At 45.8% G+C, this 13,546-nt stretch overlaps 1 protein-coding gene across 4 annotated transcripts in view; it reads right to left on the reverse strand.

Moving 5' to 3' along the window:
- LOC115151950 (breast cancer anti-estrogen resistance protein 1) overlaps positions 1 to 13,546 on the reverse strand; it is a 129,505-nt gene that overhangs the window by 43,071 nt on the left and 72,888 nt on the right. The window contains exon 1 of one of the 4 annotated variants that reach the window (XM_029696322.1): positions 8,528 to 8,788. The exons of the other annotated variants lie outside the window; for them this stretch is intronic. Coding sequence (XP_029552182.1) covers positions 8,528 to 8,539 — 12 coding nt within the window. The 5' untranslated portion in view covers positions 8,540 to 8,788. Of the gene's footprint in view, positions 1 to 8,527; positions 8,789 to 13,546 lie in introns of those variants that run through there. 4 annotated transcript variants of the gene reach the window in all.

A 13,546-nucleotide genomic window follows, 5' to 3' on the forward strand; every position in this document is an offset into this window, starting at 1 on the left:
GCAAAACAGTGCAACAAAAAAACAACACAGAGTTACACATAAACAAACGTACAGTCAATAACACAATATAAAAATCTATGTACAGTGTGTGCAAATGGAGTAAGGAGGTAAGGCAATAAATAGGCCGTAGTAGCGAAGTAATTACAATTTAGCAAATGAAGTGATAGATGTGCAGATGATGATGTGCAAGTAGAAATACTGGTGTGCAAAAGAGCAAAAAAGTAAATAAAAACAATATGGGGATGAAGTAGGTAGTTGGGTGTGCTATTTACAGATGGGCTATGTACAGCTGCAGCGATCAGTTAGGTGCTCAGATAGCTGGTGCTTAAAGTTAGTGAGGGAGATAATCTCCAACTTCAACGATTTTTGAAATTCGTTCCAGTCATTGGCGGCAGAGAACTGGAAGGAAAGGCAGCCAAAGTGGGTGTTGGCTTTGGGGATGATTAGTGAGATATACCGGCTGGAACGTGTGCTACGGGTGGGTGTTGTTATCGTGACCAGTGAACTGAGATAAGGCGGAGCTTTACCTAGCAAAGACTTTATAGATGACCTGGAGCCAGTGGGTCTGGCGACGAATATGTAGCGAGGGCCAGCTTCAGAAGTAGCAGAGAGCCCACTGTGGAAATTTGATGTACGTGAAGAGTATATTGTTCCAAACAATGTCTTAAAATTAACAAAATCAAAAAGGGTAGTTTTGAGATATCAATATTAATATTTGTAATGTTGACTAAATCAATGTGTAAAATTCAAGACATACCTCATATTTTAGAGGACACTATAAGTAGTATAATGACACCAAGATGGTGTCTGTATCCTGTACGGATCACAGATCATAAGGTCTTACAGGAGGCATGTATAGATCTAAAAAAAGGCCTAAAATGGCCAATTTCACCATGATGTTCAAAAAAATTGTTTGTTATACAAATTCCAAAAGCATTTCAAACATCCTTCTTCCCAATAAAGTTTCTATGTGAGAATTGCCAGAACAATCTGAGACACCAAAAATATTTTCCACTCCCGTTGGCGTGGAATCGCCCATTAAAATGGTTTTCCACAAGGTAGAGAGCAACATTTAGGGGCTACCTCATAAAAAGGCCAGCGAGAGGCCCATATGGGACGATTTGTAGACAAATAATGTGAATAATAAGATATAGTAGTCACAGAGGGGCTAACCTCAGGCTAATGCCAAAATGTACGGAACAGAATCCTGAAAGACATGACTTAACAGGAATATACTACAACAGAAATAGCATAACTAACATGACATTCGGTGAGGTCACAGATGTCACTGAATAGGGCTCACAACAAACATGTTCGCACAACTCTCTCCTCATAGAAAATAGGCTTGATCAGTAAAAAACGTTTTTTCAAGACTGTTTTGTTGCTATTCCAATAAATATGTATTGGTATGTAACACCTTAGGATCCATGTCCTTGGTATTCTCTGGGCGAGCCCAGGCCCGTCTTCTACTCGCTCCAGCTCTCAGCGGCCCACTTACCGGAACATTCCACAACCTCTTCATGCACCTCATCAGTTAACTCACATTCCAAAGGTGTCACAACACCCCTTCTACAACACGCTTTACAAAACACACACACACACACACACACACACAACCAATGTAGAAATTAATATTAGATCTAAGGACTCATTCCTAAAGAGGCCATCAACATACTATACTTTCAAATCTTATCAGTCACACTTACAGTACAGAGGCCAAGTCAAACTAATGTTGTCACACAAATACACATTAACACTAAAGCATACTAAAGTGGCTGCCACTCTTATGAATCATCTCAAGGTGGAAATTACAGATAAATAACACACAAAGATCTTCAACCTCTCCTCCCTGTCAAGTTTCAACAGCAGTAAGAAAACATCTCTGATTCTTGTAGCTACAGGCTACAACAAAGTGCTGGAGCGCTGCCCATTGCACAAGACTGAGTGACAGTGGAACTACACACAAACCAGACAGCAGTTCCACTCTGATGTAATCACACAGAGAGAAGGACACCCAGTTCATCACAGATCTGATTTCTCCTATCTACATACCAGAAACACTTTCTCCTCTCATCCATAAGCACAGGCAGTCACAATGGTAAAATCTTGCATAGAATTCTTACAATGCCCAACAATAAATCCTAAAATTACAGCCTTGAGTGGGGATACAGTGGAGATAAAATTATTTTCCAGAGCATGAAACATCATTGTGACCTCAGCCAAACATTTCAGTGGTTTGGTGTGAGAGACAAGGCCATGCAGGAATTCAGGGAGCACTCTGATACATTTCAGAGGAACCAAAATACACAGAAAAGATGTGGATAGGCCTACTGTACTATAAGTCAGGATGGACATTGAAAGCTCAATCAAGCAGAAGTGGCACAGCTCCACAGGTTTTTAGACCATCTGCATGCGCCTCAGAAACCTACCTCAGTCAATATGTTTAGATAAAAGATCAGTGGATATGTGTTCAGTTTTGTAGGCTTTGACAACAACATTCCCTGGTTTGTTTAACTGCCCCAAGGGCATCAAAGCAACCTTTGTGATTGGCTATGTGAGAAGAAAGCCCAGCGCTATGGGAACCATACCAGACAGAGCTGAAATCCTGCTCTTTTTGCAGAATCCATTTTGCCTGGTGTAGGACTAGCTAGGTGTTCTGCTCTGCAATGGATTTCTTATCTAAACTCCCTCCGTCTCTGCCTCTAAAAGACGGCGCCAAAGAACATGGCTGACGTTTTACATTCTCCCAACCAATTGTGCAATTTAGTTACGTTTTTTTTAACTTATTGTGTACATAATGTTGCTGCTACCATCTCTTATGACCGAAAATAACTTCTGGACATCAGAACAGCGATTACTCACCGCGGACTGGAAGAAACGTTTTCCTTTAATGAGTCTGACGAGAAGGATATCCTGCTTTCACTGGAACAGGCCCAGATACAAGCCTTTTATGTGAAGAAAAGACGCCAGAAAAGGGGACGCAGATCGGGGATCCTTCTGAGAATCCGGAGGCGAGCGAGCAAACTCCCAATGCCTTCCATTCTTCTTGCTAACGTGCAATAGTTGGAAAATAAAATTGATGACCTACCATTAAGATTATCCTACCAACTGGACATTAAAAACGGTAACATCGTAGTACCTTATGATAAGCTGTCAACCACACTATCTACCAAGAGAGTTCTCAACTGTGTTATTCGTAGCTGTCTATTTACCACCGCAAAGCGAAGCTGGCACTAAGACCGCTCTCAACCAACTCTATAAGGCCATAAGCAAGGAAGAAAATGCTCACCCAGAAGCGGCACTCTTAGTGGCCAAGGACTTTAATGCAGGCAAACTTAAATCAGTTTTACCAAATTTTTACCAGCATGTCACATGTGCAACCAGGGGGAAAAAAATCCTACACCACCTTTACTCCACACACAGAGATGCATACAAAGCTTTCCCCCGCCATCCATTTGGCAAATCTGACCATAATTCTATCCTCCTGATTCCTGCTAACATACAAAAACTAAAGCAGGAAGTACCAGTGACTCACTCAATACGGAAGTGGTCAGATGACGCGGATGCTACACTACAGGACTGTTTTGCTAGCACAGACTGGAATATGTTCCGGGATTCATCCAAAGGCATTGAGGAATAAACCACCTCAGTCATCGGCTTCATCAATAAATGCATCGATAACGTCTTCCCCCCAGTGACTGTACGTACATATCCCACCAAAAGCCAAGGATTACAGGCAACATCCGCATCGAGCTAAAGGCTAGAGCTGCCATTTCAAGGAGCGGGAGACTAATCCGGACGCTTATAAGTAATCCCACTATGCCCTCAGACGAACCATCAAACAAGCAAAGTGTCAATACAGGATTAAGATTGAATCCTACTACACCGGCTCTGACGCTCGTCGGATGTGGCAGGGCTTGAAAACTATTACGGACTACAAAGGGAAACCCAGAAGCGAGCCTACCAGACGAGTTAAAAGCCTTTTATGCTCACTTCCGAGGCAAGCAACACTGAAGCATGCACGAGAGCACCAGCTGTTCTGGATGACTGTGTGATAACGCTCTCGGTAGCCAATGTGAACAAAACCTTTAACAGGTCAACATTCACAAAGCCGCTGGGCCAGACGGATTACCAGAACGTGTACTCAAAGCATGCGCGGACCAACTGTCAAGTGTCTTCACTGACATTTTTAACCTCTCCCTGACCGAGTCTGTAATACCTACATGTTTCAAGCAGACCACCATAGTCCCTGTGCCCAAGGAAGCAAATGAATACTCATGTCGGTAGCCATGAAGTGCTTTGAAAGGCTGGTCATGGCTCACATCAACAGCATCCTCCTGGACACCCTAGACCCACACCAATTTGCATACCACCCCAACAGATCCACAGATGACGCAATCCCAAGCGCACTCCACACTGCCCTTTCCCACCTGGACAAAAGGAACACCTATGTGAGAATGCTGTTCATTGACTACAGCTCAGCGTTCAACAACATAGTGCCCACAAAGCTCATCACTAAGCAAAGGACTCTGGGAATAAACACCTCCCTCTGCAACTGGATCTTGGACTTCCTGACGGGCCGCCCCCAGATGGTAAGGGTAGGCAACAACACGTCTGCCACGCTGATCCTTAACACTGGGGCCCCTCAGGGGTGTGTACTTATTCCTGTATTCCCTATTCACCCACGACTGCGTGGCCAAACATGACTTCAACACCATCATTCAGTTAGCTGATGACACAACAGTGGTAGGCCTGATAACCGACAACGATGAGATGACCTATAGGGAGGAGGTCAGAGAACTGGCAGTGTGGTGCCAGGACAACAACCTCTCCCTCAATGTGAGCAAGTCTAAGGAGCTGATCGTGGACTACAGGAAAAGGTGGGCTGAACAGGCCCCCATTAACATCGATGGGGCTGTAGTGGAGCCTGTCGAGAGTTTCAAGTTCCTTGGTGTCCACATCACCAACGAACTATTATGGTCCAACACACCAAGACAGTCGTGAAGAGGGCACGACAAAACCTTTTCCCCCTCAGGAGACTGAAAAGACTTGGCATGGGTCCCCAGATTAGAGGTCGACCGATTAATCGGAATGGCCGATTAATTAGGGCCGATTTGAAGTTTTCATAACAATCGGTAATCTGCATTTTTGGACACCAATCATGGCCAATTACATTGCACTCCACAAGGAGACTGCGTGGCAGGCTGACCACCTGTTATGCAAGTGCAGCAAGGAGCCAAGGTAAGGTGCAAGCTAGCATTAAACGTATATTATAAAAAACAATCAATCTTAACATAATCACTAGTTAACTACACATGGTTGATGATATTACTAGTTTATCTAGCTTGTCCTGCGTTGCATATAATCGATGCAGTGCCTGTTAATTTATCATTGAATCACAGCCTACTTCGCCAAATGGATGATTTAACAAAAGCTTTCGCGAAAAAAGCACTGTCATTGCACCAATGTGTACCTAACCATAAACATCAATGCCTTTCTTAAAATCAATACACAAGTATATTTTTTAAAACTGCATATTTTGTTAATATTGCCTGCTGACATGAATTTCTTTTAACTAGGGAAATTGTGTCACTTCTCTTGCGTTCTGTGCAAGCAGTCAGGGTATATGCAGCAGTTTGGGCCGCCTGGCTTGTTGCGAACTGTGTGAAGACCATTTCTTCCTAACAAAGACAGCCAACTTCGCCAAACGGGGGATGATTTAACAAAAGCTCATTTGCGAAAAAAGCACAATCGTTGCACGAATGTACCTAACCATAAACATCAATGCCTTTCTTAAAATCAATACACAGAAGTATATTTTTTTAAACCTGCATATTTAGTTAAAAGAAATCCAGGTTAGCAGGCAGTATTAACCAGGTGAAATTGTGTCACTTCTCTTGCGTTCATTGCACGCAGAGTCAGGGTATATGCAACAGTTTGGGCCGCCTGGCTCGTTGCAAACTAATTTGCCTGAATTTTACGTAATTATGACATAACATTGAAGGTTGTGCAACAGAGGATAGTGTGAACAGCCCAGTACATCACTGGGGCCAAGCTTCCTGGACCTATATAATAGGCGGTGTCAGAGGAAAGCCCATAAAATTGTCAGAGACCAGTCACCCAAGTTATAGACTGTTTTCTCTGCTACCGTATGGCAAGCGGTACCGGAGCGCCAAGTCTAGGACCAAAAGGCTCCTCAACATTAGACTGCTGAACAATTCAGAACCCCCCCCCCCCCCCCCCCCCAGCCCCTCTTGTGCACTGCTGCTACTCGTTGTTTGTTTGTTATCTATGCATAGTCACTTCGCCCCCACCTACATGTACAGATGACCTCAACTAGCCTGTACCCCCGCACACTGACTCGGTACCGGTGCCCCCTTTATATAGCCTCGTTATTGTTATTCTCATTGTGTTCTTTTTAATTATGACTTTCTACTTTAGTCTACTTGGTAAATATGTTATTCTTCTTGAACAGCACTGTTGGTTAAGGGCTTGTAAGTAAGCATTTCACTGTAAAGTCTACACTTGTTGTATTCGGCGCATGTGGCAAATAAAGTTTGATTTGATTTGATTTATTACTCCAGTAAAGCCCAATTATCCCCCACATAAAGCAGGTGCCCTGGGGAACCCACGGTTTGATTACAACAGAAAACATTTACCCCCAGGCCCAGTTGTTTGCAGCTGAACTAGGAGGAGAGAGAGATCCCGTCAATGCTAGCTAGGGAAGGGCCTGGGTGCACTATGTTTAAGAGATTAGGCCCATGGCAGGACTGCCAGCCACAAATCAAGGTCTGTTTCAAACCTGTAGTTTTCTCTGTAACATTGCTTAGACTTAAAGCTCGTTGAGAAAAACCAGGAAATTATAATGTTTAGCAGCCACCTACGTGATGACAAATTTAAGACAAGGAATAAGTTGAATTTATTTGCACACTGTACTGTATGTATTTGATTCACTAACACATCTTCATATGTTCTTATCCTATATCTGAAACCCTATGACTCACAGTTGGTTGTGCACAATTTCACCTGTGGACCGACTGACCCTACCTGAATCAACCTTCCTTCCCACTAGTCCTTGCCTGTCACAGCCTGGTGTCTATTATTACTACGCTCAGTGACTGTGTGACACCTGTAATCCCTCTCAGGGAAATGATGGAACGGACTAGGAGAGGAGTTTCACTGCCAGACCTCCTAGGGGGTGACAGGGGGAATTCCATGCCAGCACCCAGAGCCCAGGCAGGGGGCTGTGAGTCAATCAGAGGTGAGTCAGGCCTGGGCAACAGGGGTGAGGGTTACTCAGCTGAGCTCTTTGTAGGCTTGAGTAAACCTCCGCTCATTTGACCAACACAAACTCCCCCACTCACTCACTAACACTGATTGGTGGGAAACAACTTCATCTATTTATACACTAGCATCACTTCCTGGTCTCATTAATCCCTCATTGTGAAATAGCAAGCAGATAGCTAGCACGTTACAAAGTATTATCTGTATTGTCAGGTTGAGTCTTTCTCTAAAGGCATGGTTATCAAGGCTAGTCTGGGAATAACATTTGATTTGAAATAAACATCTCTCAGAAAAATGTAGCCTAAATCTTCTATCTACATATCCTCATTACAGTCGCTAATCAAATACAGTTCATTTTAGATAGCTACAGGAAAAGCTCCCCTCATCTAAATACATATATGGTGATGTCAGTGGTGTTTGTCCATTGTGTAATTACAAGCTTTCTAATGTGTGTGTGAATGCCCAGACCAGGGGACACACAGTGGGACTAAACCAGCCCTCTCCAGGGGGTTGGCCCCAGTGCTGCTAAAGAGCATAAGCCTCTCAGACGGAAATACAGTATGGTCCTGTCAAACGCATACCAAACCCCTGTGTAATTACAGCACTACAAGCTGACAGAATGCCAACACTTTGAAACAATAGTAAGGAACGGCCGGTACTGCCAAGACTCCAGCAGCAGGACAATCCACTATTTTCTCTCCTCAAAATCTTAATCTTTCAACTTTCTCCTGAGTCAGCTGAGCAGCGGAGCTCCATGGCTCTCTCTCCTGTCTGGCTGTTCCAAAGCCCTTTTTTCTAAGTGTCTTAAGCCCTCCAATTCTCCCCTTTCAGAAGAGAGGGGCCTTTCCAAAACATACAGGACAGAACACTAAGCTTTCTTCAGGAACTGGTATGAAAAAGACTAGGGAGTTTACTTCTGTTATTTTCTCCTTATTCCACATTTCCCGTTGTAAGTGTATCATTGTAACTTCACGTTTCTATCTTACAAACACACAACCCAATACACATAAGGAGACACGTACACATAGCGCAGCACACAAAGTAACTCATGCTGAGTACCAACAAAAGGTAAGAATACACTTTTTTTTTTACTAAAGTTCTTACCACTCATTTCCTATTCGTCCCTCAATGTCCTGCCCTCCCTCTCTTTTTTCCCCAGCTGGGGCATTTAGCATGTTCTAACCAAAGTGTTCACACAGCAATGAAAACAGCAAACCCACAAACATTCACATTACACACTCACCAGATAGTTCATTTTCAGCCCTATAGTGCGAGTCCGTCCGACAGACTCCAGACCGGAGTAACAGCGCAGAGATTTGGCCCTGGAAACAACCCCTGTGTCTAGCCACCAGTTAAAGTTCCCTGTTGTCTCGCTCCCAGGCAGAAAGACTAGGTCACATTCTAACACATTCTCCGGCACTGTGATCTCAGAGGGTAAGAATGAGACTGTCCTTAGCTCTTTCTCCGACTTCCTCTCTCCCTCTCTCTGGCCAGTGGAGGGAGGGAAGAATGCTCAGTAACCTGACACCCACCAGTTCCTGCACATCCTGACATTCCCACTCCCGGTCTGTGATTGGTCGAAGGACCTCTTTTTATGTTAATGACTCTTGCCTTCTCTTCTCCCCCTGGCTGTGTGGAATGTTTAGTGCGTGTGTTCAGACCTTGGAGGGGGACAGACACTCTGTTTTTCTAACTGTTCAAGCAGCAGCATAACACATATACCTCCCCCAGCCACCTTGGCTCACTCTTTTCTATCTCATCAATTGATCTCTATTTTTATTTTCTACTCACTTGGCATTTCCCTCCTCCCCAAAACGATTCTTATTTCTTATTCATCTCATTGGTCTTGCATTGTTGCTCAGATACATGATCACATTATACACTCTGGTCTTAAACGTTAATCACTCCATAAATGTATGTCTAAACACATTTGAGGGCAGAGTGTATATTGTACAGCACACACGTTCAAATCCATTCCCAGTACGCTAGTTCTAATTGTCCCCTCAGGTTACATTTCATTTGCTGGGAATAAGAAGAAACTAAAATCAACTGGGTGGAACTAATATGTCAGTGTCGCCCACGCAGACCCTAACTCAACAAACACAGCGCAAGGCTTGTCCTTTGAGACTGGGTGGAACTAATATGTCAGTGTCGCCCACGCAGACCCTAACTCAACAAACACAGCGCAAGGCTTGTCCTTTGAGACTGGGTGGAACTAATATGTCAGTGTCGCCCACGCAGACCCTAACTCAACAAACACAGCGCAAGGCTTGTCCTTTGAGACTGGGTGGAACTAATATGTCAGTGTCGCCCACGCAGACCCTAACTCAACAAACACAGCGCAAGGCTTGTCCTTTGAGACTGGGTGGAACTAATATGTCAGTGTCGCCCACGCAGACCCTAACTCAACAAACACAGCGCAAGGCTTGTCCTTTGAGACTGGGTGGAACTAATATGTCAGTGTCGCCCACGCAGACCCTAACTCAACAAACACAGCGCAAGGCTTGTCCTTTGAGACTGGGTGGAACTAATATGTCAGTGTCGCCCACGCAGACCCAAACTCAACAAACACAGCGCAAGGCTTGTCCTTTGAGACTGGGTGGAACTAATATGTCAGTGTCGCCCACGCAGACCCTAACTCAACAAACACAGCGCAAGGCTTGTCCTTTGAGACTGGGTGGAACTAATATGTCAGTGTCGCCCACGCAGACCCTAACTCAACAAACACAGCGCAAGGCTTGTCCTTTGAGACTGGGTGGAACTAATATGTCAGTGTCGCCCACGCAGACCCTAACTCAACAAACACAGCGCAAGGCTTGTCCTTTGAGACTGGGTGGAACTAATATGTCAGTGTCGCCCACGCAGACCCTAACTCAACAAACACAGCGCAAGGCTTGTCCTTTGAGACTGGGTGGAACTAATATGTCAGTGTCGCCCACGCAGACCCTAACTCAACAAACACAGCGCAAGGCTTGTCCTTTGAGACTGGGTGGAACTAATATGTCAGTGTCGCCCACGCAGACCCTAACTCAACAAACACAGCGCAAGGCTTGTCCTTTGAGACTGGGTGGAACTAATATGTCAGTGTCGCCCACGCAGACCCTAACTCAACAAACACAGCGCAAGGCTTGTCCTTTGAGACTGGGTGGAACTAATATGTCAGTGTCGCCCACGCAGACCCTAACTCAACAAACACAGCGCAAGGCTTGTCCTTTGAGACTGGGTGGAACTAATATGTCAGTGTCGCCCACGCAGACCCTAACTCAACAAACACAGCGCAAGGCTTGTCCTTTGAGACTGGGTGGAACTAATATGTCAGTGTCGCCCACGCAGACCCTAACTCAACAAACACAGCGCAAGGCTTGTCCTTTGAGACTGGGTGGAACTAATATGTCAGTGTCGCCCACGCAGACCCTAACTCAACAAACACAGCGCAAGGCTTGTCCTTTGAGACTGGGTGGAACTAATATGTCAGTGTCGCCCACGCAGACCCTAACTCAACAAACACAGCGCAAGGCTTGTCCTTTGAGACTGGGTGGAACTAATATGTCAGTGTCGCCCACGCAGACCCTAACTCAACAAACACAGCGCAAGGCTTGTCCTTTGAGACTGGGTGGAACTAATATGTCAGTGTCGCCCACGCAGACCCTAACTCAACAAACACAGCGCAAGGCTTGTCCTTTGAGACTGGGTGGAACTAATATGTCAGTGTCGCCCACGCAGACCCTAACTCAACAAACACAGCGCAAGGCTTGTCCTTTGAGACTGGGTGGAACTAATATGTCAGTGTCGCCCACGCAGACCCTAACTCAACAAACACAGCGCAAGGCTTGTCCTTTGAGACTGGGTGGAACTAATATGTCAGTGTCGCCCACGCAGACCCTAACTCAACAAACACAGCGCAAGGCTTGTCCTTTGAGACTGGGTGGAACTAATATGTCAGTGTCGCCCACGCAGACCCTAACTCAACAAACACAGCGCAAGGCTTGTCCTTTGAGACTGGGTGGAACTAATATGTCAGTGTCGCCCACGCAGACCCTAACTCAACAAACACAGCGCAAGGCTTGTCCTTTGAGACTGGGTGGAACTAATATGTCAGTGTCGCCCACGCAGACCCTAACTCAACAAACACAGCGCAAGGCTTGTCCTTTGAGACTGGGTGGAACTAATATGTCAGTGTCGCCCACGCAGACCCTAACTCAACAAACACAGCGCAAGGCTTGTCCTTTGAGACTGGGTGGAACTAATATGTCAGTGTCGCCCACGCAGACCCTAACTCAACAAACACAGCGCAAGGCTTGTCCTTTGAGACTGGGTGGAACTAATATGTCAGTGTCGCCCACGCAGACCCTAACTCAACAAACACAGCGCAAGGCTTGTCCTTTGAGACTGGGTGGAACTAATATGTCAGTGTCGCCCACGCAGACCCTAACTCAACAAACACAGCGCAAGGCTTGTCCTTTGAGACTGGGTGGAACTAATATGTCAGTGTCGCCCACGCAGACCCTAACTCAACAAACACAGCGCAAGGCTTGTCCTTTGAGACTGGGTGGAACTAATATGTCAGTGTCGCCCACGCAGACCCTAACTCAACAAACACAGCGCAAGGCTTGTCCTTTGAGACTGGGTGGAACTAATATGTCAGTGTCGCCCACGCAGACCCTAACTCAACAAACACAGCGCAAGGCTTGTCCTTTGAGACTGGGTGGAACTAATATGTCAGTGTCGCCCACGCAGACCCTAACTCAACAAACACAGCGCAAGGCTTGTCCTTTGAGACTGGGTGGAACTAATATGTCAGTGTCGCCCACGCAGACCCAAACTCAACAAACACAGCGCAAGGCTTGTCCTTTGAGACTGGGTGGAACTAATATGTCAGTGTCGCCCACGCAGACCCTAACTCAACAAACACAGCGCAAGGCTTGTCCTTTGAGACTGGGTGGAACTAATATGTCAGTGTCGCCCACGCAGACCCTAACTCAACAAACACAGCGCAAGGCTTGTCCTTTGAGACTGGGTGGAACTAATATGTCAGTGTCGCCCACGCAGACCCTAACTCAACAAACACAGCGCAAGGCTTGTCCTTTGAGACTGGGTGGAACTAATATGTCAGTGTCGCCCACGCAGACCCTAACTCAACAAACACAGCGCAAGGCTTGTCCTTTGAGACTGGGTGGAACTAATATGTCAGTGTCGCCCACGCAGACCCTAACTCAACAAACACAGCGCAAGGCTTGTCCTTTGAGACTGGGTGGAACTAATATGTCAGTGTCGCCCACGCAGACCCTAACTCAACAAACACAGCGCAAGGCTTGTCCTTTGAGACTGGGTGGAACTAATATGTCAGTGTCGCCCACGCAGACCCTAACTCAACAAACACAGCGCAAGGCTTGTCCTTTGAGACTGGGTGGAACTAATATGTCAGTGTCGCCCACGCAGACCCTAACTCAACAAACACAGCGCAAGGCTTGTCCTTTGAGACTGGGTGGAACTAATATGTCAGTGTCGCCCACGCAGACCCTAACTCAACAAACACAGCGCAAGGCTTGTCCTTTGAGACTGGGTGGAACTAATATGTCAGTGTCGCCCACGCAGACCCAAACTCAACAAACACAGCGCAAGGCTTGTCCTTTGAGACTGGGTGGAACTAATATGTCAGTGTCGCCCACGCAGACCCTAACTCAACAAACACAGCGCAAGGCTTGTCCTTTGAGACTGGGTGGAACTAATATGTCAGTGTCGCCCACGCAGACCCTAACTCAACAAACACAGCGCAAGGCTTGTCCTTTGAGACTGGGTGGAACTAATATGTCAGTGTCGCCCACGCAGACCCTAACTCAACAAACACAGCGCAAGGCTTGTCCTTTGAGACTGGGTGGAACTAATATGTCAGTGTCGCCCACGCAGACCCTAACTCAACAAACACAGCGCAAGGCTTGTCCTTTGAGACTGGGTGGAACTAATATGTCAGTGTCGCCCACGCAGACCCTAACTCAACAAACACAGCGCAAGGCTTGTCCTTTGAGAAATCAATTTGGTAAATCAGAGTGTAACACAATAACTGTATAACGGTATAGCATAACTAGTTTCACAATGCAAAACTCACAATACTGTTAAAATGCTAATAAAGTACTGAGAGTAATCTGGAGGTTGTTGAAGAAAGCGTTAAGGCCGTATCTAAGGTAGAGTTCACGGCTCAGGGCAAACAAACAATGAGGGATGACATCCAACACTTAGTCATCCATCTAACTCAGATTGAGCA

The sequence above is a fragment of the Salmo trutta genome, chromosome 17, assembly GCF_901001165.1.
Source record: "Salmo trutta chromosome 17, fSalTru1.1, whole genome shotgun sequence".
Lineage (NCBI taxonomy): Eukaryota > Metazoa > Chordata > Actinopteri > Salmoniformes > Salmonidae > Salmo > Salmo trutta.